At 51.9% G+C, this 25,245-nt stretch overlaps 1 protein-coding gene across 1 annotated transcript in view; it reads right to left on the bottom strand.

Moving 5' to 3' along the window:
- Positions 1–25,245, bottom strand: part of COL4A2 (collagen type IV alpha 2 chain) — a 227,685-nt gene that overhangs the window by 56,701 nt on the left and 145,739 nt on the right. The window contains exons 7-19 of the mRNA XM_021706945.1: positions 23,983–24,054; positions 23,569–23,604; positions 23,396–23,458; positions 20,532–20,567; positions 18,244–18,285; positions 16,076–16,174; positions 13,192–13,227; positions 12,636–12,686; positions 10,593–10,637; positions 7,660–7,713; positions 6,437–6,503; positions 1,578–1,688; positions 975–1,124 (exon numbers count right to left, since the gene is read on the bottom strand). Coding sequence (XP_021562620.1) covers positions 975–1,124; positions 1,578–1,688; positions 6,437–6,503; positions 7,660–7,713; positions 10,593–10,637; positions 12,636–12,686; positions 13,192–13,227; positions 16,076–16,174; positions 18,244–18,285; positions 20,532–20,567; positions 23,396–23,458; positions 23,569–23,604; positions 23,983–24,054 — 862 coding nt within the window. The remainder of the gene's footprint in view (positions 1–974; positions 1,125–1,577; positions 1,689–6,436; positions 6,504–7,659; positions 7,714–10,592; positions 10,638–12,635; positions 12,687–13,191; positions 13,228–16,075; positions 16,175–18,243; positions 18,286–20,531; positions 20,568–23,395; positions 23,459–23,568; positions 23,605–23,982; positions 24,055–25,245) is intronic.

The raw sequence follows: 25,245 nt of genomic DNA, 5'->3' as shown, positions 1-25,245 counted from the left end.
AGCAGCATGACCACAGCTCACTGCAGCCTCGACCTCTTGGGCTCAGATGAACCTCCTGTCACAGCCTCCCAAATCACTGGGTCTAACAGGCGCATGCCACCACACCTGGCTAATTTTTCGATTTATTGTAAAGCTGCGGTCTTACTATGCTGCCCAGAGTGGTCTCGAACTCCAGGCCTCAAGTAATCCTCTTGCCTCAGCCTCCCAAAGTGCTGGGATTACAGGCATGAATCACTGTGCCTGGCCAAGAATAGCCTTTCTTGACAGCACGTTCTCCTGCCTTCTTAGACAACGCAATCACAGCTACAAGGTGAGTCAGGAATGCCACAACCTGGAAATACCATCCTGCGCTGACACGGCGTCATGCCTTGGGCTTACATTCTAGCACTGGCCTCATTTATAAACTCTGTGACTGTGTGTCCCGGCCCTGGCCTATGACTGACACTCATTTTTGGAGACAGTGCGGCCATCCTGTCTGCCCTCAGCCACTGTCACCTGTCTGCCTGTGGCTCTGACTCTGCCCCGGTTGGGAACGAGGCGATCGAATCGGCTTCAGCGTGTTGGTGAAACAGGAGAGAGGCTGCAGCCGAGCGGGAGGTCCCCACTGCGATGGAAAGCACGTGGAACCTGTCACCCAGACGCCGGGACAGCTGTATCCCCTCATGTCTGCTTCTGGCCTGTGCATCTCAGACACTCAGCTGGGGACCTTCGTCACTGGAGTCTCAGCCGCCAAACCTCCCTGCGCCGTGTCCAGGGCTTCTGATACTTAGAGGCGTATGGGGCTTCAGCCTGTCTTGTGTGGACTCCAGAAGGCGCCCACCACACCCTCGTCCCCCCAAATCCACCACCCCAAACCCACCAGCCTCTGGGGTTCATTTGCAGAATGACTTAGCAGAGCACCCCCACAAAACCCAGCCGGGCTCAGGCTTCACCTGAACACTGGACTCCCCCCCGCCTGGTCTTCTTCCACTCACCATCCGGTCCAGGTTGCCCGGCGGGTCCGGGGAGTCCTCGGAGGCCTGGCTTTCCGTCAGCTCCGGGTGGGCCGGGGTAGCGCGCGGGGACGCCCACATCTCCTCTGAAGCCTTTGGGTCCCATCTCGCCTGGGAGGCCTCTCTTCTCATCTGAAACCCGACAACACACACCGGCAGCATGAGTCTTCCGATTCTGGACGCTGGGGACTGCCCCATGGCCACAGGAGACCCCCGTGGGGCTGGCGGGGTCACCCTCCCAGGGGCGAGGCCATGGGGGCATTTCACAATCAGTTTCCAGCTTTCCAGAAGCATCTTCCCTCGCCCCCAGGTAAGGCCTGACGGTTGTGATCAGTTACATCTGATGACTGTCCCCTTCCCAACTCCCTGAGGGCATCAGGTCAGTCACCCAGAGTGACACAGCCTAACCTAGTCGGGAGTCATTGTCACATGGGCAACGGTTCCGTGAAGACATCAGAGCATGCACACAAGAGTCCTCAAGGCTGCTGAACCAGGCGGCGAGGACAGTCATGGCGGAAGGGCTATGCGGTCAGCGAAGGCGGGTGTTTGTGTTGAGACCCGTGTGCAGGTGATGGGGGTCATTACCTGTGTCTCCGATGGACAAGCCAGGGGGGCCTGGTGGACCCTGGTCTCCTGGCTCGCCCCGGCTTCCTGGCTCCCCGTGACCCCCTGGGAATCCTGGGTCACCTCTGGTGCCTGGAACCGAGACAGACCCCATGGTAAGAACGTGACTGTCATCCAGGGATCACAGCAGATGTTCCCTTTTTCACTGAATGCATATTTACCAAATACCTTGTCCCTAGAGTGAGGTATGCTGGGCATTAAGATGTTTAATATATAGGGTGGGCTCTTTTTTTTTCCTTTTGAGACTGAGTCTCCAACTGTCACTGATGCAGGAGAGTGATCATCACTCACTGCAGCCTTGAAATCCTGGGCTCAGGTGATCCTCCTCCCTCAGCCTCCTGAGTAGCTGGGACTACAGGTGCATGCCACCACGCCTGGCTAATTTTTTTCAAAATTTTTTTGGAGAGGTAGAGCTTTATCATGTTGCTCAGGCTGGTCTTGAACTCCTGGCCTCAAGCAACGCTCCTGCCTTGGCCTCCCAAAGTGCTGGGATTACAGGTATGAGCCACCATGCCCAGCCTGATTCTGTCTGCAAGAAGCTCATTCACAATCGAATGGGAGAAGGTTCCTATAAATATTAAACCACATAGCATGCTAAAAAAGTACACGAGGGCTTTGAAGGAGGGGATTATTTTGGAGACACACCTGCCAGGGACAGCCACAGAGAACAAGCATCGCAGGAAGAGATGACGTTTTGAGTCCTTGGTGTGGGAAGGAGGCTCAGTACTGAGCACTTTACGTGAATCTGATGTCCATAAAGCTCCGTGGTGTGGACGCGCATGGTTCCCTCCTACACGCCAGGAAGGGTGTCCCGAGGGGAGAACGGCCAGGCTAATGCCCAGAGGCTGTGTGGCAGGATTCTGGGAGGAGAGTTGGGGTGCAGGGAACGGGCTGGGGGGAAGATGGGCCACGGCAGCAGGTGAGTCGAAGAGCCGACCGAGAAGGAAGCGGTAGGACTGCTGTCCTGCCGTGCAGGGTCCTGGAGGTGGGGGGTGGGGATGGGGGGGAGGCCACCCTGCTCTTGGAGCCTGGGATTCGCTTCTTGTCCTGGGATTAGCTCCAGGAACTAGAATAAACTCCCTGCTCTGGGATTAGCTCCTTGCCCTGGGATTAGCTCTCTGCCCTGGGACTAGCTCCTTGTCCTGGGATTAGCTCTCTGGGAGGGATTAATTCCCTGTCCTGGGATTATCTCCCTGCACCGGGATTAGCTCCCTGTGCTGGGATTAGCTGCAGGAACTGGGATGAGCTCCGGTACTAGGATCAGCTCCTTGCCCTGGGAGCGGCTGTATTCCGCAGCCAGGTGGCCCGGATCGGGCTCATGCTCCTTCACTTTTTACATACGTGACCTTGGAAAAGGCTCTTCACTTCCCTGGGCTTTGATTTCTCCCTCTGTCAAATGGGGTGAATGCACAACTCTACCTCACAGGGTCACTGGGAGGAGGAAGTACATATACACGATGGAGTATTACACAGCCATCAAGAAGGACAAACATATGGACTTTGCAGCAACTTGGATGGATTTGGAGTCCATCATACTCAGTGATCTATCACAGAAACAAAGAGCCGAGTTCCATATGTTCTCACTCATAAACAGACCTTGAACAATGATAATGCTATAAGAAAGTGATTGGCAGTAGTGGGAAACTGTCAGGGGAGGAGGGTGCGACCCTGAAATGTACCCCCCAACTTTATAACAAAAATTAAAAAAAGAAAAGTACAGTAGAATAGCCTAGACATTGCCCAGCACACAGGGGGGCTCCGTAAACGTCAGCCATTCTTAACAATAAAACCTAACATGTTGGACCTCTCGCTTGTTTGGAAGAATGGCAGGATGGCCTGTTTTTAGCTATCGTGGAATTCTTTCTTTTAATGCAAAGCCCTCTCTTCTTTCTGCACTTGGACAAGTTCACGCAGCACTCCCTTGCCACAGACACTTTTATTTTCCTCTTTGCCCTGAGGGAAACGGTTCATCAGGCAACCTTTGACTCTCAGAGACCCTGGAATGCAACCCCATCCACGTTCCCGCCCACCAACAATGCTGGGATGCTGTCGAGGGCTGCTGAGGCATTTCTGAATCTGCTGGTGGGAAAAATGAATTTTAAAATCACCCATCCTCCTGGTGTGATGCCCAGGATGACAGCAGGGCGAGAAGCAAGGACTGAATGAATTCTGGCCTCTCAGTCAGGGACATTTGGAAAAATTGCAGAAGGAATATTGTCAACATGAATTTAAAAAATGTGTTCCCCAAATCTCAAAGAGAATGCTTCCAGCCTACCCAAATCACCAATAGTCAGTCAAGTCAAGGCAGGTTACTCGGCCACAGGGTTTGGGGTCTGGCAGACACGAGGCCGCCGGGGACGAGATGGTGACACACAAGTTTCACATGAAGTGGATCCCAGGAGCCAAGCACAGACTTCAAAACATACTCATGGATGGCTCATGTCACCCATGGAGAAACTCCAGGGGCCTCCTCAACGCTGGATGAAGACGTTGCTGAAGGAATGACCAAAGTGACAGACAGCTCACGTCCAAGCAGGAAAGCAAATTCCTGACACCCGAACATAGGCGATGGGGTGGGCCCAGTGAGCTAATGGGATTGGGAAGGAGACATCAGAGTGACTTCATTTAAAAAGCCCTGCCCCCTTGGCCAGGTGTGGTGGCGCACGCCTGTAACCCCAGCACTGTGGGAGGCTGAGGCGAGAAGATTGCCTGAGCCCCGGAGTTCAAGACCAGCCTGGGCAACAAGGCGAGACTTTGTCTCTACAACAAATAAAAAATTAAGCTGGCAAGGCTCCAGCAACTCGGACGGCTGAGGTGGAAGAATGGTCTGAGCCTGGGAGGTTGAGGTTGCGGTGGCTGTGAGTGTGCCACTGCACTCCAGCCTGGGCTACAGAACGACACTCTGACTTGAAAAAAATAAAAAGTCCCACCCTTGATCATGCCTGTCTCATGTGTGTGTGTGTTGGTGTGCACACCATTCGGTTGTACAGGCAGGTGTTTGCTGAGCGTCCACTCTGCCAGAACTGTTCCAGGCACCGGGGACACGGTTACGAGTAAGACGGGCAGTGAAACGCCTGTCCTCAGGGAGCTTCCTATAACATGATACGTCATCCCTAGATAGAGATACATAGAACTGTTGTATATATCTTTATTTATTTACGTATTTATTTATTTGGGTTGGAGCCTCCCTCCATCGCCCAGGCAGGAGTGCAGTGGCACGCTCTTGGTCACCCCAGCGTCGACCTGCTGGGCTCCTGTGATCCTTCCGCCTCAGCCTTCCAAGTAGCCGGAATTACAGGCAGGCACCACTGCGCCAGCTAATTTGTTTATTTATTTATTGTAGAGACGAGGTCTTGCCAATTTGCCCGGGCTGGTCTCGAACCCCAGAGCTCAGGCGATCCTCTCGCCTCCTCCTCCCAAAGTGCTGGGATGACAGGCTGAGCCACAGAGCCTGGCCAATATATTTTTATTTTTATTTTATTTTTTGAGTCATGTCCCGTTTTGTCACCACAGCCCACCACAATCTCAGCCTCCTGAGCTCAGGCAATTCTTCTACCTCAGCCTCCCAAGGAGCTGGGACTATAGGTGTGCGTCGCCATGCCCGACTAATTTTTAAAAAAATGTTTAGTACAGATGAGGTCTTGCTATGTTGCCCAGGCTGGTCTCAAACTCCTGGGCTCAAGCCATCCTCTGGCCTCAGCCTCCCAAAGTGCTGGGATGACAGGCGTGAGCCCCGATGCCTGGCCTCGACACATGTACATAGGATTATTAGGATGGGGTGCCCAAAACACTTCTTTTAACTTAGAAGCGTGCGCAATCTGGCCGGGCTCGGTGGCTCAGCCTGTAATCCCATGCTTTGGGAGGCCGAGGTGAGTGGATTGCTTGAGCCCGCAGGTTCGAGACCCGCCTGGGCAACTTGGCGAGACATCATCTCTACAATAAATCAAAAAAATTAGCCGGGCGTGGTAGCGCGCGCCTGTAGTTCCAGCTACTTGGAAGGCTGAGGCGGAAGGATCACCGGAGCCCAGCAGGTCGAGCTGCAGTGGCCAGGAGCGGCCACTGTAATCCATCTGGGTGACAGAGTGAGACTCCAACTCAAAAACAACAACAACAACAAAAAACAAACAAACAAAAAGAAGGGTGCGCAATCGAAAAGGCTCAAAGTCCAGGGCTCTCGTCGCAGGCTTAGAGCCAGGTTTCCCTAGGATCCTGCCAGCTTGGATGGCTGAGTATTAAGGAAAAGACGAGGACAGCCTTGGCTGCCGTACACGCACAGTCCCTCATCTGCGCTCCGAGGTCGGCGGCGACGAGGGAATGGTAGGTTACCTGCACTCCCTGGGGAACTAACGGCCCTGAAGTCTGAAAGGACGTGGCTGTTTACAGACTGTGGCTGATGCCCAATTTGAGGCATCGGTGGGCAGGTGGAGGCTTAAGCGTCTCGGAACACTTGGAGGAAACGCCCTGGAAGTGGACGGGCCTGCTGCCGCTGGACGTCCCAGGGATATTCTAGACGGCAACACCAGACCCGCATAAGTTCTGTGGGAATGAAAGCCTTTCCCCGCGGAAGGGTTTCTCACCTAGGAGATAGCGGGCATTCTCTCAGGCAGAGGCATAGTGACGGCTCCCCCCATGGCTCCTTTTAAGCCAGGAGGCAAACTGTGCACGAGACTGAGTCTCCAAAGTATATGTTCTAACCAAACGCCTTTTTGGGTTTGGTGTTGCTTGAGAAAATTCTGTCCTGAGAGTTCACGACCCTGTGTCCCCAACAGGAGAAAGTATGCGTGAGACGCGAAGGCCGGCAGGAGAAGTCGCACACGCACCTTTTGCTAGGGAAGGATGCGGGGAGTAGGCGGGCGGTCCGGGGGGTCCTGGGTCCCCCGCTTCTCCCTAAAGAGAAAAAGGCAAGGAGTGAGAATCGGCTTTGGGCGTTTCTTGACAATATGCGTCTTTCCAAATAAGCCTGAGCGTGGACCCTCTGTGCAGCAGAGTCACTAGTTTGGCCAGCCGAGCCATGGACCGGGCTTGGGACAGCATCACTGAGCGGGGGTGGTGGGTCGGCCTGGGCATCTTCCCCACCAGCCAGGTGCACCAAGGGGGAACAAGACAGGCAGGTGCCAGTCTCACTGGCAAGTCCTCATCAAATGCCAGGAGACTATGTTTTCTGCAGTCAGACTTTCACCTTTTTTTCTTTTTTCAAGTCGAAACTGCCTCAGTTGCCCAGGCTGGAGTGCAGTGCATGATCACGGCTCACCGTGCCCTTGACCTCCTGAGCTCAGGTGATCCTTCTGCTTTCCTCCCTAGTAGCTGGGATCATAGGTGCACACCACCACGTCCAGTTAATTTATTTTTATTTTTTGTAGAGACGAGGTCTCACTATGCTGCCTAGGCTGGTCTTAAACTCCTGGCTTAAGCACTCTTCCTGCCTTGGCCTTCCAAAGTGCTGGGATTATAGACATGAGCCACCACGCCCAGGCATCTTTTGCATTTTTGATAAAGATATCTGAGCAGTAATGGTGCAACCACCCCCTGATGGAATGTCAGTAATACATGACCTTCCATGAGTTGCCTCAACATCGCTGAGTCTCATAAGACTCTCAAGTCCTCACCAGATGTATCTCCGTCCAGGGGGGAAAGGCTCCCTCCCCAGCAAGTTCCCCTAACAGCAGGGCCAGTTGTGTCTCCCGGTCCTCAGCTGATGGTCTCACCTCCCTGCCAGCCCATGGAGTTATTCAAAAAAGTCTTATCCTCACTCGGGAACCAGGGACACCTCACCCTTTTGCTACTACAAAGCTTGCCCTCCATTGTCCTGAGGACCCCTGAATGTAGACCCAAGGGTACCCCTGCAGTAACCAGGCTAATGAGCTGCAGTCTCCCCCATCTGTCCAGTGGCAGGGCCATGTGTTTAGAAATCTTGCACTATTAGGGCGAGGGATGCCTCCTCCAATGGGGTGAGCGGGGTACTATTGGAGCACAGAAGTGAAAGCCACCCCGCAGGGTGAGTGAGACACCATGAGAAGGAAAGAGATGGAAAAAAAGGGCTCACCTTGGGTCCTCTGGGCCCATCAGAGCCTTGATAACCGTCCAGGCCTCTGCTTCCCTGCAAAAGATGTTTAGCTTTACGTTTCATCCCTAACACACAGTGTCAAAAATGTGACCATCCTACCATGATGAAATCGAATACAGTTAACAATCATTCATTTAAATCCCTTGTTAACTCGATCTGTGCCCCTGATTTTGGTCTCAAACATGTCTTGTAAGATTGCTTTGCTTGACTGGGAGACAAAGTCCAAATATGACATTTCGCTGCCATGCTTCTTAATTCTCTTTTAGTTCATGATCGTTTCTTCTTCCTATTTTTTTTTAAGTATCACTTTGTTGCTGTCGAGAAGACTGGGTCGTCTGAGCCGCAAATGTCCTACGTAGTGGACGTGGTCAACTGCATCTTTGCGACTGGAGAATATGCTCCTTCAGTCCTACGTTGACCCCAAAGTGCTCATTAGCCAGGGCCCTTGTTGGGTTCACCTCTGTCTTTTTGGCGGGCCCTGGCCACAAAGGACACGGCACACCTCCTCTCTGCTGTGTGTCCCGCCAGGAGGCACCAAGGCTGGGTGCCTCACTTTGGTGATCTTATGACTGATCCGTGGGGTCGGTGGTTGACAACCTGATCCATGGATCAAAACTTTCCCCCAAGTCTAGTTTTCAAAAATTTCACTTAACATCACATAGAAGCAGGACAGCCTCTTACGCTAGAATTTTTTTCTCTGTATAAAAAAGGGAAAAAAACCAAACTCGGACACTAAGTTTTGTTTTCTAATTCCTAATTTCTATCAAGCTAGATATCAACCTTGGTTCCCTCTTGTGAGAGACCATGCGGTTCAGCCCCCAAAATCCAGGGTGATGGATGCTGAGGGCCGAAGCAAGGTACCCTCTCTGATGGTTTCAGAAGCAATGCGGGGACCCAGGCGCAGTCGCGTGGCTTGGAATGCTCCGAGGTGGGCTTCATTGTGTGCTTTTGTTGACCTACTTGTTTCTAAATTTCATTTTACTCTGGACTCGGGGAACCCGCCCAGGGTTGGCGCACGGGCATACTACGGGGGGAGGAAGTGTGGCTCCCATCGAACCCGCCACCCAAATAGTGAGCCTGGGACTCAGCAGGCTGGTGTTCGCCCTCACCTCCTCCCTCCCTGTCCCCTTTGGGAGTCCTCAGTGTCTGTCGTTCCCACCTTTACGTCTGTGAGTGCTCAGGGTGTTGCTCGCACTTATAAGCGAGAACATGTGAATGATGCATTTCTTCACCTACAATAACGGCCTCCACCCAGCCATAGCCGTGTTGCTGCAAAGGATGTGATTTTGTTTCTTTTTTTTCACAGAGTCGCCCTCTGTCACCCGGGCTGGAGTGCAGTGGCATGATCTCGGCTCACTGCAGCCTCGCCCACCTGGGTTCAAGCGATCCTCCTGCCTCAGGCTTCAGAGTAGCTGAGACTACAGGAGTGTGACCACCACCAAGATGTAGGATGAATGTTCCTATGAGCAAAGGGGGGCTTGCACCAACCTTGCACCCATGTGCATTCCTCAAGAGACCAGGGTCAGTGAACACCTTCAAACATAACCCCGGGTTGTGGGAAGTGTTTGCTCAGTGACTAAACATTTGTTTCCCCCAGAAAGAGGAGGGGAGACGGTCTCTTGCTCATCAGGAAATTTAATACACTCAACTCCATAGAACACCTGTCTCCACTCCCTTCTGGAAAGGTTAGAACCCGGAGAACCTATGGAAGCTCTGTTCACCTCTGCAGAAATGAGGCGTGACTGGTTCTGCATTCACATCGAGGGAGACAGAAGGCTTTCCCAGAGAATATTTTCATTTTGGTTCCTCCCGTGATGACACATTGTTTGTGCTGCTGTTCCCAGGGGCTCAAGAGAGCTGCTTCTGGTTTCTGGCTCCATTTTGTATCATAAAACCAAAGCCAGTGAGCTCAGCTGAAAGCTAGTTGTGGGGGGTGATGGCAGCCTGACCGACAGGATGACACAGGGTGACCTGTCTGTGTGCAGCTTGGAATTAACGAGCAGGACAGCCGCATCTGACCTGCCTATTTCCCACTTGTATGGTCGAGTAAACTGTCTCCCCTTGACATCTTTAACCAGAAATACGTGTGCCGTCTCAATTGCTGCGTCAGCGCAAGGCTAGCTGGAAGGAGCAAGCCCACAGTGCTGTGACCCTCACACCGGCCACGGCAGCTGGAGCCCCAGGTGGTCAGCACTCGTGAACATCTGTCATCATTTCCCCCCCCCCAGGTGAGAAAGCAGGAGATTATTAAGACAAAAAAGCTCCCAAGAGGGAGGGAACCTGAAAGAGGGCTGCTCCCATTGTCTTTTAAGAGCCCCCGGGGTCTGGGGCAGCTGTGTGGAATTGCACGTTAAAACATGGAATAACAGGCGACAGCAATGGTTTCTCCCACACCCCAGTTATGGGGGTGGGTGGGGACAGACTCCTGTGAGCACCGGGCTTTGTGTCAGTCCTCTGTCCCCTTTCAGCATCGGCTTGACGTGATCCTTCATCAAGATGTGGCCTGTTGGCCTTTAGAGGCGGGGCTTAGATGGTCGTGGTTCTGGGTACGCCGCCTTCTGGGACACCTCGATCCCTAATGAATGGTGCAAAGGTGGGTGTGACTGGGGCGGAGCTTGGTACCAGACCGCTCACTGGGTTTGGATAAAAGGACAGGAAGGGCAAGAATTGTATCAAGGCATTGAGGTTGGCATTGATGCTGAAGGGTCAAAGCCAGAACGTGGTCAAGCCGGACTGTGCCCAGAGCCAGTGGAGGTAGCAGAAGGAGGGAGAACAGCCGGGAGGCAGATCTTCTGTGTCATGGGACACATGTGGTGCAGCCCCCAGGGGTCTCCTGAGTGCCCACACCCGCTGACTGCCGCCATGGGGGTGCTCCATGTCACGTGTCACCCGCCCTGGAGCATCCAACTTACCTTCTGTCCAGGTGAGCCTTTTTCACCATCGAAGCCGGGGGGCCCCTGGGGTGAACAGAAAACGGAAGCAATTACTGCTCAGAAAACCCCGTGAGACTTTCCAGAGGGCTTGTCAGGGTCCCCGATGGTGATTAAGGCAAAGCGCTTTGGGCAGATGGGTCTCAGGGCCCACATTTGAGGAATAGGAACGAGCCACAAAACTTAATACCAAAACCCGGACTCCCCCTTTGTGTAAGCTGAGAGGGGCGGGTGGGAATATATGACTGTGACAAAAAGTCTTAAAGGAAGCAAAATGCATCCCAACAGCAAAGGCACCTTTACTACAGAAGGCATCAAACCACCTGAAGACTTTTATTTTCTTAAGGTGATACATCATGTTAGTAATACTTCCATGACATGCATCATTTCTACCACTCTATTATTTATTTATCTTGAGTTGGAGTCTCACTCTGTCAACCAGGCTGGAATGCAATGGCACACTCATGGCTACCACAGCCTCGGCTTCCTGGGTTCAGGTAATCCTACCTCAGCCTTCCCAGTAGCTGGAAATACAGGCATGTGCCACCACACTTGGCTAATTTTTTGATTAATTGTAGTGTTGAGGTCTTGCCAAGTTGCCCAGGCTGGTCTTGAACCCCTGGGTTCAGGCAGTCTTCTTGCCTTGGCCTCCCAAAATGTTGGGATGACAGATGTGAGCCACTGCGCCTAGCCTATTTTCACCACTCTATAGAAATTCGGAGAAGATCACAAGGACGGTACAGTGAAAATGGCAAAAATACAAAGGCTGGTACTCCCATTATTTTTTTTTTGAGTTGGAGTCTCACTCTGTTGCCCAGACTGGAGTGCAGTGGCACGCTCCCGGCCACCGCAGCCTTGACCTGCTGGGCTCCGGCGATCCTTCCACCTCAGCCTTCCAAGTAGCCGGAACTACAGGCATGTGCTACCACGCCCGGCTGATTTTTTGATTTATTGTAGAGATGAGGTCTCGCCAAGTTGCCCAGACGGGTCTCGAACCCGCGGGCTCAGGCAATCCACTCACCTTGGCCTCCCAAAGCACTGGGATTACAAGCTGAGCCACCGAGCCCAACTCCAATGTTCTAATAAACCTCCCTATTCTTACTTTTGGAGATCATAAAATATGCCATTTTTTTTGAGTTGGAGTCTCACTCTGTCACCCAGGCTAGAGAGCAATGGCACACTCACGGCCACCCCAGCACCAACCTGCTGGGCTCCAGCGATCCTTCTGCCTCAGCCTTCCAAGTAGCTGAAGTTACAGGCACGTGCTACCACGGCTGGCTAATTTTTTATTTATTTGTTTGTTTATTGTAGAGATGAGGTCTCGCCAAGTTGCCCGGGCTGTTCTCAAACCCGCGGGCTCAGGCAATCCACTCGCCTTGGCCTCCCAAAGTGCTGGGATTATAGGCTGAGCCACCGAGCCTGGTCTGTTTTTTTAAGTAGTAGCGATGGCCAGATAGCCACCAATACCCTCTCTCTCTTCTTTCTGGGTTCTGCTTCCCTCTCCTGACCACGGAGGGAAAGTGGACATGCAGGCAAGGCCAGGCCGTGGCCTGAAGGGCAGGGGCCTGCCTCTCGTGGCCGAATCCCTGTAGAAGGAGGCAGACCCTTCTTCCTGCCCCCACTAGGGAACATTTATGTTGAACCCTTGGGGCAATGGCAAATCCACGTGTGTTGGCGACACTCTGCATTTTTGTTACCACAGACAGGCCTAACCTAGCACACCTGGCAGAAAGGCCTTCTGCACATTGGGGGTGCAGCGTCTCGACACCTCAGGTTCTGGGTGACAGGGTTGGGTCAAGGTGGGTTCACGGAGCACAGCGCATCAGCCCTGGGGGCAGGGTGTCCACGGGGGAGGCTGTGTGTGTGTGCGTGTGTGTGCATGGTGTGTGTCTGTGTGGGGGGCTAGGGATGATGGGAAGCCCCCACCCCTTCTGCTCAGTTCTGCCGTGAACCTGAAACCGCTCTAAGACAGAACGTCCGAACACCCGGACAACCCCGCCCTGCCGTTCCGACACCCGTACTCACCCTGGCTCCCGGAAAGCCCATGATACCCTCTTCGCCTTTCAAGGGGAAGCCCTAGGAGAGAGGCCAGGCAGCGTGAGGTGGGGGAGGAGCCGCCCGGGAGCCCCTCCGGCCAGCAGGGCCGTGTGTCACTCTCTGCGCCCAGGACTCGGTGTCCTCAGCCCTGACCCTGTCCACACAGGCACGCGGACAGCTCACAAGCTCGCCCGTGCTGGCTTTCCTCCCAGGTATCACACCTCGCCGTCACCTGGCGCGTGCTGGCGAGGGACGACTGGGTGCAGGCGGGCAGGTGGGACCAAGATGACAGAGACCCCAACCCAGGACTCCCCCCGCCCCATCTTCTTCCTCTGCCTTTTCTGAACTTAGAAAACGTGGACCAGCCAGGGTGAGTGAGGCAGGCAGAAGTTCGAAAGATGGTTTCTGAAAATGAAGTGCAACGACCTGGCGGACGCCCTCTGGCTGGAAGGTCTCCACGGGCAGGGCGCGTGCCACCCTGCCGGGAGGAGCGGCAAGACCCGGGGCGACAGGGGGGTGGGAGCGCACTCGTGACTCGACTTACCTTGATTCCTGGCTCCCCCTCGCTTCCTTTTTCACCCTGTCGAGGATAGAAAAGACAAACACGCACGTTAATTTGAGAACGGAAACACGTGAAGATCCGTCAGGGTTTGTAGGGGATGAAAAGTCCTTCGACTTTCAACGTCCTTAGAGAGTCACGGCAACGAATGGCTCCCATTCCGCAGCTTCAAAATTCTGAGGGGAAAAAGGGTTAGGTTCTCTAGACATTCGCAAGGTAAATGAAGTCATGTATTATTGGTATTATTATTATTTTTTGAGTTGGAGTCTCGCTCTGTCGCCCAGACTGGAGCGCAGCGGCCGCTCCCGGCCACGGCAGCCTCGACCTGCGGGGCTCCGGCGATCCTTCCGCCTCCGCCTTCCAAGGAGCTGGAACTACAGGCGTGCGCTACCATGCCCGGCTGATTTTTTGATTGATTGTAGAGATGAGGTCTCGCCAAGTTGCCCAGGCGGGTCTCGAACCCGCGGGCTCAGGCAATCCACTCACCCCAGCGCGGGATTACAGGCTGAGTCACCGAGCCCAGCCATGTATTATTATTTTAATTACTTCTTTCCCCTCATTTCAGGGGCTTTGGGGTAGCAATGGTTTTTGGTTACAGGGCTGCGGTGTACAGTGGTGAGGAAATCTGGGCTTTAAGGGCATCCACCCCCCGGCCCCCGTGCACATTGTGCTATTTTTGGTGTGACCAAAATGTCTGTCTTTTTTTCCACCTGCAGTTTCCAAGATCACCCCACACAGGTATCTATGAACATCCTTACAGTGGGGGCGATAGGCCCAGGGAAAAAAACCCCGTGACAGTACTCATTTGAATCAAATGTTAGGAAGTTCCTCTGAGGAAAAAATACATTTGGAACATGTTAAAACCCGAAGCAAAAATGACTTTAGAAGGCAGCGTTAGGGCAGGCACGGTGGCTCACGCCTGTAAGTGCAGCCTTTTGGGAGGCCAAGGATGGAGGATCGCTTGAACCCAGGAGTTCAAGACCAGCCTGGGCAACATGGTGAGGCTTCGTCTCTACAAGAAATAAAAAAGCAAATTAGTCTGGTGTGGTGGCACACACCTGTAGTCCCAGCTACTCGGGAGGCTGAGGTGGGAGGATTGTCCCCGTCTGGGAGGTGGAGGCTGCAGTGGCTGTGAACCGTGCCACCACACTCCAGCCTGGGTCACAGAGTGAGACCCCAATTCAAAAGGAAAAAAACAAAAGAAAGCAGTGCTAAAGTTGTATGAAGTATTTGCTTTTTCCCACTCTCTTTGTCTCAAACGGTGAAAAACTGCGCCCACCGAGGGTTCCTCCCAGGACAGTGCTCCACATCCCTGCAGCTTGCTACTGCCCCCTGCAGGCTGGCCAGGCTCCAGCCAGGCATGGCCATCCTCTCTTGGGTGGCTGACCAGGACGTCTGGCTCAGAAGCCTGGATGCTCAGCCTGTAATCCCAGCGCCTGGGGAGGCTGAGGTGAGTGGATTGCCTGAATCCGTGGGTTCGAGACCCGCCTGGGCAACCTGGCGAGACCTCATCTCTACACTAAATAAAAAAACTAGCCGGGCGTGGTAGCACGCGCCTGTAGTTCCAGCTACTTGGAAGGCTGAGGCGGAAGGATCGCTGGAGCCCAGCAGGTCGAGGCTGCGGTGGCCGGGCGCGGCCACTGCACTCCAGTTTGGGTGACAGAGTGAGACTCCACTCAAAAAAAAAAAAAAGAAGCCTGGATGTTCACCCCCCATCACCCTCCGTCCTCAGACTGGACAGAGGCTCTGTCTGCCACTCCCAGGCCCCTCTGTCCACACTCATGGCTCAGGCCACGCCGCCCGGGCGGGCTCCTTCCCTAAGCGGCGGTCCTGTGGGCCAGATCCCACCCAGGACCCAGGATCCAGGAGCCACACCTAGCCACGGCAGACCCTTGAGGGCTGGGGTCCCAGTTTCTCTGGAAAGACACAATTTCTGCGTTGGGGCTTCTTTTAGCTCCTGCGCCTTGCGTGTGCCTGGCGTGACATGGAGCCTTTCACCACGCATGGGCACCTGTCACCTGCTCGACAGCCCTAGGAGGTCAGTATCCCCATCCTCATAGGACAGAGGGGAGCCCGAGGGCTCAGGAAGACTAAGTGCCTCCCTGAGCAAGTGGGCGGTACAGCAGTGCTCAGACCCAGGTCGTTCAGACGCAGAGTGCGCCCTGTCTCCCATCCACCTAGCTTTCTGGTTATCTCTCATCTATCTCTCATCTATCTGTTCGATCTATCTATATCTCATCTGGCATCTGTCTGTCCATCCTGTCTATCGATCTCTCTCTCTCTCTCTCTCTCATCTATCTCTCATCTATCTATCATCTAGCTCTTTATCTGTCATCCATCCATCCATCCAGTCAGTGTGTCACTCTGTCGCTTCGACCCCCTGGGCTCAGGCAATCCTCCCGCCTCAGCCTCGCGAGTAGCAAGGAATACAGCCATGCGCCACCATGACTGGCTAATTTTTAATTTTTTTTTTTGAGTTGGAGTCTCACTCTGTCGCCCAGACTGGAGCGCAGTGGCCGCTCCCGGCCACCGCAGCCTCGACCCGCTGGGGCTCCGGCGATCCTTCCGCCTCAGCCTTCCAATTAAATTTCTTTTTAGAGATGAGGTCTTGCTATGTTGCCCAGGCTGGTCTTAAACTCCAGGGCTGAAACAATCCTCCCTCCTTAGCCTCCCAAAGAGCTGGGATTGCAAGCATGAGCCCCCAGGCCTGGCCCTAATTATGCTTTCATGCAGAATTTGCCAATTTGGTGGTGAGTCCTTTTCATTTGGAATGTGAGTGTTTAAATAAAATGGAAGTAAGCTACCTATTTTTCTTGTCCTTGTTTTAATTCCATTGGCAAGACAGTCGATTTTGTGGCAGCCTCTTTACCTTATAGTGATCCAGGTGGATGGTGGTCTTCGTGGGCCCGATGATGGGATGGATAGTGTCCGATGGAATCCCATTGGGTCCTGGCTGGCCCATGTCCCCCTGTGGATGGTTGAGCAGAAGCAGCCGTCTTTAAATGGGAAGGAAACTGTACAATGCAAATAACAGCAAAGCCCCACCACGATACTGTTTTTATGTCTGCATATTACTTGCCACATGTATACTTGCAGTATAACAATCACAAAGTAAAATAATCCTAACAGAATTAAATAATCCCAATGCAAATGTGTTGTAGCCTACGTTCGGTAGGAATGATTTAGAATTTATGCATAAAGGCCACGTAGCTTACACACAGTTTGGGGCTGCATTTGCTTCTGTGGGGGTTGTCTCCTGGTGATGGATTTCTACATATGGAAACCATTAGGTATAAATGTTTTTTACAGATCTTGGCATATATGACTCTTACTTTTCAGGATTGGCATCAAGTTATGAGAAATGCCAAGCAAGCAAATGAACAACTACTTCACTAGCTAAAGGTGTTTTTATATAAGAATAAATATATCTCAAGATTGCTTTGACTTGAATTTTTATCATTAGCGGAAAACACCTTCCCCTGCGGGGCAGGTGAAATCTATCTATCTGCAACATCATTGGACAGCTAAACTTGTGCAATATTCTGGCTTTATCTCCCAGAAAATAATGGACACAAAAAGAACAATAATGTCTTCTCTTTTGCTATTTTTCCCATGTAAACTACATAATAAGTGTTTGAACTCAGATGTCACACTAATATGAGTGGCAGCGAATTGAGACATATCAGTTGCAGAAAGTGGCACGCCACGTGGATTGAGTGTCCCCTGATATAATGGCTTAAAAATGCCTAAAACACGTTGTCATCCTCCCACGTACCTATTGGGACCTTGATGTTTTTATAAATCATTTGAATAAGCTCTTCATGGATTATAGACATTTATTTCACTCCATTCTGCTGCATATGACTGTTCTCTCCCACCACTAATTTCTTTCCAGATTTTTCTTCTTTACACATTTTATTTATGTATTTATTTTTTGAGTCAGAGTCTCACTCTGTCACCCAGGCTGGAGTGCAGTGGCACGCCCACGGTCACTGCAGCCCCGACTTCCTGGGCTCAGGTGATCCCTCTGCCTCAGCCTTCCAAGTAGCTGAAACTACAGGTGTGCGCCCCTACGCCTGGCTAATTTTTAAATTTTTTTTTGTAAAGACGAGGTCTTGCCAAGTGGCCCAGGCTGGTCTCAAACCCCTGGGCTCAGGCAATCCTTTCACCTCTGCCTCCCAAAGTGCTGGGATTACAAGCATGAGCCATCATGCTTGGTCTCTTTTTAAAAATTTTATTGTATTGTTTGGTTGTATTTCACTGCATGAGGCTTTCAATGCCTATGTGCTTGATCGTCAATGTTTTCCTTATTGATTTTTTTCTACGCTATTACTGCAAAAGAACACAGTCTTTCCTCTTCACACCTGGGCAGGACTTGATTCCACGTAATATGCTATTCAATTGAAAAGCGGAACGGAAAAGAGCAGAAAAATGCTCAGAAAGTGCTCAGATTCCCTCTACAGCGGGTTGCGGGTCTCATGGTGACCACAACGAGAATCCATGTGGGAAGGTTTTGCTTGAGGTGTGCAGGCACCACATTGAGCTTGGCTAACACGTGAGCTCATGGGCTCCTCTCAAAGGCCACGAGGTCTCTGAGTCCTAGCCCCGTAAGGAAAGGTAAGAGCCTCATGTCCCTCATGCCTGCCTTTGAGCCCGGCTGGCGTGGGTCCCCAAGACAGCTCCAGGTCAGTCTTACGCTCTAGTCTCTGTCCTCTCAGTCACCTCTGGGTTCCACGTGGTGGAAGACCCCCTTGGGGACATGCCTGAGCGTCTGCCTGCTGGAACTGGCTGAGGTTATGACTCTGTGTCAGAGGTCTCAGCCCACTTAGAGAGTTCCTGTTTACTGTCTTATGGATCCATCATTATCACTGGGGCATGTGTGACAGTCTGGCACTTCACAGTGAGTATTTGTCTGTGCAAATGGTCTGTCTGTAGATTGTGTCAAGGTACTAGCATAAGCCTCAGTAATTGCATCAATTTGCTTCCTGATCACCAGACACTGCCTGACTTTGCTGGAATCTGCTAAATTTCCTTTACCTTTTCACCCTTTTCTCCATAAAAACCAAGTCCTCTGTTGCCCTGAAAAGATAAATAATTTTTGTAAGTTTCAAAAAGTTAATAATCACGTGAAATACAATCACTATTTTAGAAAAAGAAACCCAAGACCGATCTATCTGCATCATTACTGAACAACTGCCCTTGCACAATATTCTGGCTTTTCCTCCCAGAAACGAATTGACACTCGGTCCCGTCCCTTGAGCAAGGCCTCGGAGCCCCTGCGTTGGGGAGCTCAGATCTGACCCCCGGTGGTTCTGACTCTTAATCATTGCTGGACTGTCTCTGTGGGTCATAGCCCAAGAGCCTTTCCCTGGGTTCTGGCCCCTCCAGACTCGGAAACAGCCCGTTTTCATCGCTCAGATTCCACATTTGAAGATCACGGTCCGTTCCCTTCTTTTGCAAAATTCAGTCTTTTCTCATTTTGGTAAAATGATCCTAATTTCATATAAACATTTTCTATCATTTTATTGGTAGGGGATTTTGAATCCCTTGGAATTTAACGATTTTAGTTGATTCTTGGGGTTTCATCCCACGCCTTCCTCCTTTTGCTTAAGAGGCAAAGTCAGGCCCGGTGTCTTCGCAAGTATTTAATAGTTTCACTCATGGAAGGATCGACGTGACCTTGGTGAACGTCGCAAAAGCTAGCTCGCAAACTCATGCACATCACAGACACAGGCCTCTTTCTCCTAACTTCCAAGCAGCTCTGCGTCTTTCCCAGGGTTTCCACACTCCCGCCGTGACAGCGGATCAAGCTGATCTTTCTCTCTGCGGCATACTGTCCGCCCTCCTCCCACGTCCAGACTTTGTGAAAATAAAAGCAAAGCCTTTCATTAATTTTTGCCTTCCGCTTCTTTCCCACCTGGCTGGGAGCTGAAATCAAAGCACAGAAATGCAGCCAGGCTAGGTCAGAATGCAACTGAGCGAGTCCCCGCCATGGTGCCCCTCTGGCCCCCAAGCTGGCTGGCAAAGCCATCAGGAAGTGGCCTGCTCAGGGGTGAGGAGGGCTGTTTGTGTTTGCTGCAGCACGTGGAGATCTGAGGCTCACGTCTGAGCTGGGGGCTCAGTGGCTGCTTCCTTGGCCCGGCTATCCTGTCCGACTTCCACTGCTCCTGGCTCTGGGCCCTCCTTTTCCACTCCAGGCCACCAGGCGGTGGGGCGTCCTGCAGCCTTAGGAAGCCCCGGAGTGGCCGGAAGCCGCCTTGGAGGGGATGGGAGCTTGGGACACGGGGGCGGGTGGCAGCTGTGGTCACCAGGAATCGCAGCAATGGGGCTTCGTGTGGGGTGGATGGGAACGGGTGGGTTTGGCTGGACACAGGACAGAAGAAGGTTTCTAGAGGTTTCCCACTGGAAGCCCACGTTGAGCTTTGATCCAACACGCCCCTCGTCAGTCCCACTCATTTGTCGTGGACATTCATTCAGCGTTCTCAGGTCATAAAGGACCCGAGTTCTAAAACACCTACTTTGTGGTTATTCCAACCACCTTAAGCATCTTTCTCTGATAAGCACAGCAGGGCTCTGTGCTCCCACCTGGCTTAAGTCTCACCGACTGTATCCCGAGAGGCTGACATTCGGCCCCCTGGACCCTAATTGCATCCAGGTGAGGAGGATGACACCACTTCCCTCTGCCAAATCCAGCTACACATCGTCTGTTCTCGTGAATTCACACGTATGGATCAATGCGTGCTCTCCCTCGATCGTTCTGGTAAACGTTTTCTTTTCTTTTTTTTTCTTTTTGTGTTGGAGTCTCACTCCGTCGCCCAGACTGGAGTGCAGTGGCCGCTCCCGGCCACCGCAGCCTCGACCTGCCGGGCTCCGGCGATCCTTCCGCCTCAGCCTTCCGAGAAGCCGGAACTACCACGCCCGGCTCATTTTTGATTTATTGTAGAGATGTGGTCTCGCCAAGTTGCCCAGGTGGGTCACGAACCCACAGGCTCAGGCAATCCGCTCACCTCAGCCTCCCAAAGCACAGGATTACAGGCTGAGCCACCGAGCCCGGCTTGGTAAACGTTTTCAATCAAACATTCGTATGTTTGGTTTCGTGCCGCAGCAGGAATGTGGTAACTGATCCTCATCCAAGGTGGCAGGGGTTACAAGGCACTGCGTATCTATCCTCAGAGTTTCACATGAAGTCTTAAAAACCTACCAAATGGCTCTCATCACAATATAAACAATACATAGTTGCCAACCAAGTCATTTTAGGATAAAAGAAAACGCACGAATACTTAAGTTGCCCCCACCCCCGCCCTCATCGCTCAAAACCAACTTACTGGCTGTCCTTTTGGCCCAGGGGGTCCGGGTGGTCCCTGCACAAACACAAAGACATTCGTAAAGTGTTTTCTTTATCCCAGGCCCAGATAACATCTGCTTGAAAGCTCTGGGAAAGCCACTGGCTGGATATTTAGAACACTCGAGCATGCATGGAAGTTTCTGATGCATTTGGCTCTGCTGGGACCACAAGCTGGGCCAGGCCTGGGTTCAGCTCCGGTTCTCAGAGTCTGCCCGTTGTCTATGGACAGCTGTTTCTGCTTTGTTTTTGTGTGTTTGGGCTTTTGACTTCACCCGTGTCCTCTCCATGTTTGTTCTGGTCCCTTTGCGAGGTCCTAGGCCCTGCGACTGCGGATATAGCTTCTCCCACTTCCTCTGGGAGTCCCTAGGAGACGCCGTCCAGCACTCCTTGCGGGTGGCCCAGCGAATGCTCACGAATGGAATGCACCACCAGGCCAACACCGCAGAGTGGGAAGTCTACCTGCAGATACCCAGTGCACCTTTCTGCAAGGCGTCCAGCGTCAACACCAGACTTAGGACAAAGGCATCGAAAATGCATTTGAAGAAGTATTTTGCAAAGGGGTGGTTGGGAGGGGGGCTGTGAAAGATGCTGTGTGGCTCATGTGAAAAGCCCACGGCTGTCAGCTCAGCTAAGGCCCCCGTGGGTACAATGTGTCGCGTCTGACTTCCCTGACCTGAGTATTTAGGGTATAAAACCCCAGCCACGGGGCCTGTGTGCGGGACTGAGTCAACAACCCTGAGCCGTGAGAAAGCAAGAACAGGGCATCCTTGTTTCAATCTATTGGGCCAGACCTTTCTTTCATAGCAGAAAGCATCTTGCAAAAATGACTTTCAGGCACCAGGGAAATTTGCTTTGTAAAAATTAAATCTACATTTTTTTTTTTTTGAGTTGGAGTCTCACTCTGTCGCCCAGACTGGAGTGTAGTGGCCGCTCCCGGCCACCACAGCCTCGACCTGCCGGGCTCCGGCGATCCTTCCGCCTCAGCCTTCCGAGGAGCCGGAATTACAGGCATGTGCTACCACGCCTGGCTGATTTTTTGATTTACTGTAGAGATGAGGTCTCGCTGCCCAGGTGGGTCTCGAACCCGTGGGCTCAGGCCATCCACTCACCTCAGCCTCCCAAAGGCGCGGGATTACAGGCTGAGGCACTGAGCCTGGCTGAAATCTACTATTATGGTTGGTGATTATCATGTCAAGATAATTCTGAGTGCCCCCCTTCCCAACTGTTAGTATGACGGAATCTCCCTAAACATACATGTGTTCATTTTTTTCTTAATATCTGTTGAGAAACAAACCTCAGAGCATCTCTGGGTAGTGTGTCTCAGTCCTGAGCAGGGTTTTCTGTGAGAAGGTCCTGCGCACCTGCAGCCTAAGTCTCTCCTTGTACAACACAAGGCCTACTTGTCTTACTACTGAGACGTGGGGAAGGGGAGTCAGAAGCCCTCTGGTGGTGGCCAGTCCATCTCTAGGTGACTGTGCAGAGGTGGCTGTGGACAGAGGGCTGCATCAGCTCTGTACCTTCCCTACTCTTCCCTCCGAGTGATCAGTCATCCTGCACTCAGCATTTGTCTGGTCACACCTCACTCTGCCGCCGATTTGCAGGAGGAAGGACTACCCATAGGCCTCCATTCAGGGGTCACTGGGGCCATTATGTTAAATGATGGCCAGTATCTCAGCTGCTATAATGGCCTTGGCCCAGGTGTGATCTATTGGTTATAATGACCATGGCTCAGGTGTGATCCATCCACTACAGTGGGCATGACTCAGGCATGACGTCCTCCCTCCCCACTACAATGGCCGTGGCCCAGGTATGACCCACCTGCTTAATGGTCATAGTCCAGGAGTGATCCATCCACTATAAGGAGCATGGCCCAGGCATGATTCTCCTGCTACAATGGCCATGGCCCAGGTGTGATTTGCCTGCTATAACGATCATGGCCCAGGTGTGTCCCATCTGCCTTAATAGTAATGGCCCAGGTGTGATACATCCACTGTAACGGGCATGGCCCAGGCGTGATTCTCCTGCTACAATGGCCATGGCCCAGGTGTGAATTACCTGCTATAATGATCATGGCCCAGGTGTGACCCACCCACCTTAATGGCCATGACCCAGGTGTGCTCCATCCACTATAACGAGCACGGCCCAGGTATGAGTCTCCCACTGCAATGGCCATGGCCATGGCCCAGGTGTGCCCTGCCTGCTAAAACGATCATGGCCCAGGTATATCCACCTGCCTTAATGGCCATGGCCCAAGTGTGACCCATCCATACTGGGCATGGTCCAGGTGTGATCCATCCACTGTAATGTCCATGGCCCAGGTGTGATCCACCTGCTATAATGAGCATGGTCCAGGCAGAGTCTGTTTCCTCCTCATGGACCTGTGGGAATTTGGTCTACTCTGCCCAGGGATGAGGGCCCTTTGTCACCTGTGGGAGCTCACGCATGACTTAAGGGCACCCTGCCAGCACCTGGTCAGAATCTGTCGTGGCTGGCAGTGAGCCTGTTCTGAGTCCTCATTCCTCAAGGTAGGTTTTGTTTTCTTTAAAAAAGTTCTGAAAAACAATCCTGAAGCAAATAGCTCCTTCTCCGGTATTCCAGGGATTTCCCTATCCGTTGTGCAATGCAGAGTATGGCTTGTTTTCTGTCTTGGTGTTTCCCACCATGTCTGTAGGCAACAGAGTTTCCTGGAAACTTTTATGCTTTAGAAGTATTTCAGGGTATTCTTAAGTACTAAAGTATACTTAAAATACTATACTTTTAAAGTATTCAATGGTTGGCAAGGTGGCATCTGTGAGGCACGGCGTGACCATAGTCCAGGGTGAGCACAGGCACCCGGCTACTTACGGGTCTTCCTGGGGCTCCAACTGGACCCATCTGTCCCACAGGCCCAGGGTGGCCGGGCGGCCCCTATGGACAGACAACAAGAGAATGTTTTTTTATGAGAGGTAGACTGGTATTTGGAGTCCTAACGTTCTGAAACTTTCGGTTGAAATATTTGCTAATAAAAATAAACCTACCTGGAAACCAACCAGTCCAGGCTCCCCAGGTTCACCCTAATGGAGAAGACATAATTTTGAGAATTGTAGCTTTCAAACATTTTTTAGATCCAGTTCCATGTCACTGCAGGGTTGAAAATAAGCCAACAGAACATACCAGCTCTGTCGGGACATGGGTGTGCTAATTGCCTAATATTTGACTCTGAGTGCTGTGGCTAAGCGAAAGAAAGAGATATGCCCACAAACAAACATAAGACTGACAACAACTGGAATGGAAAGAAGAGGTCTTTAAACTCATGATGACGTTGTGTCACTCCAGCATTCTGTGCACTCCACTGCATTCGCTCTTACACGCAGGGTTCGCCTGGCAATTAACTTTGCTAATTGCTCTTTTGTGCTGAGTCCCTGACTGGTCCCCATCTCTAGCAAACGTACCCTGTATTTGTCGCGGTCTTCTCTAGACAGTGCGTAAGGCTCGCCTTTCTGTCCTTTGGGTCCTTGGGGTCCCTAATGAGCAGATACGTGGTAAAAAGACAAAACACAAAACAGTCCATTAATATTCAGGGCACCTGTGGCCATTTGGTTCTTCTAGGCAATGTCTAATTGTACTCATGGCTTATGTAGGTTATTCTGAACACCAACCCCTATATTCAACCACAAGGGCGAGACCTTTAATTTCACACTGACCCAACAATACTTGTCCTAAGTTAAAATGGTAATGCTTTATGGGAGTTAATTTATTTTCAAAAACCCAAGTAATGCCTTTGTAAATGAATCCTCTAATAGACCAGTATGCTATTTTTCTTTGAAACAATATTACTATATGCTTGCTTTGGCATTAATGCACTAAAAAATATTCACACATGTGCTCTTAAGCACCATTTGCAGGAGAGGTACTGGATCATTCTTTATTTTTTTATTAAAAAATTTTTTTGAGCCGGGTTCTCACTTTATTGTACAGGCTGGAGTGCAGTGGCACCAGGTCACCATGGCCTTGACCTCCTGGGCTTAGGTGATCTTCCCATCTCAGCCTCCCGAGTAGTTGGGACTAAAGGCTTGCACACCACACCTGGTCAATTTTTGGATTCTTTTTTTTTTTTTTTTTTGAGTTGAAGTCTCACTTGGTTGCCCAGACTGGAGTGCAGTGGCTGCTCCTGGCCACTGCAGCCTCGCCTGCTGGGCTCCGGTGATCCTTCCGCCTCAGTCTTCCAAGTAGCCGGAATAACAGGCATGCGCTACCACGCCCGGCTGATTTTTTGATTTATTGTAGAGATGAGGTCTCGCCAAGTTGAGGTCTCGCCAGGCGGGTGTCAAACCCGCGAGCTCAGGCAATCCACTCACCTCGGCCTCCCAAAGGCAAGGGATTACAGGCTGAGCCACCGAGCCCGGCCAATTTTTGGATTCTTTGTAGAGACAAAGTATTGCTATGTTGCCCAGGCTGGTCTCAAACTCCAGGCTCAAGCAATCCTCTTGCCTTGGCCTCCCAAAGTGCTGGGATTATAGGCATGAGCCACCGTGCCCAGCCTAGGTCATTCTTTAAAGTTGGAATTGTGTCAAAAATAAACAGTAGGTATAAACAATGTGTATGCGTAAATATTACAGGCATGGTGGTTCATGCCTGTAATCTTTGCACTTTGGGAGGCCAAGGCAGGCTAAATGCTTGAGCCCAGGAGTTCGAGACCATCTTGGGTAAAATAC

The sequence above is a fragment of the Carlito syrichta genome, unplaced genomic scaffold, assembly GCF_000164805.1.
Source record: "Carlito syrichta isolate Samal-C Ts95f unplaced genomic scaffold, Tarsius_syrichta-2.0.1 Scaffold316219, whole genome shotgun sequence".
NCBI lineage: Eukaryota > Metazoa > Chordata > Mammalia > Primates > Tarsiidae > Carlito > Carlito syrichta.
The sequence above is the reverse complement of the archived record's forward strand: the minus strand, read 5'-3'. Positions and strand labels throughout refer to the sequence as shown.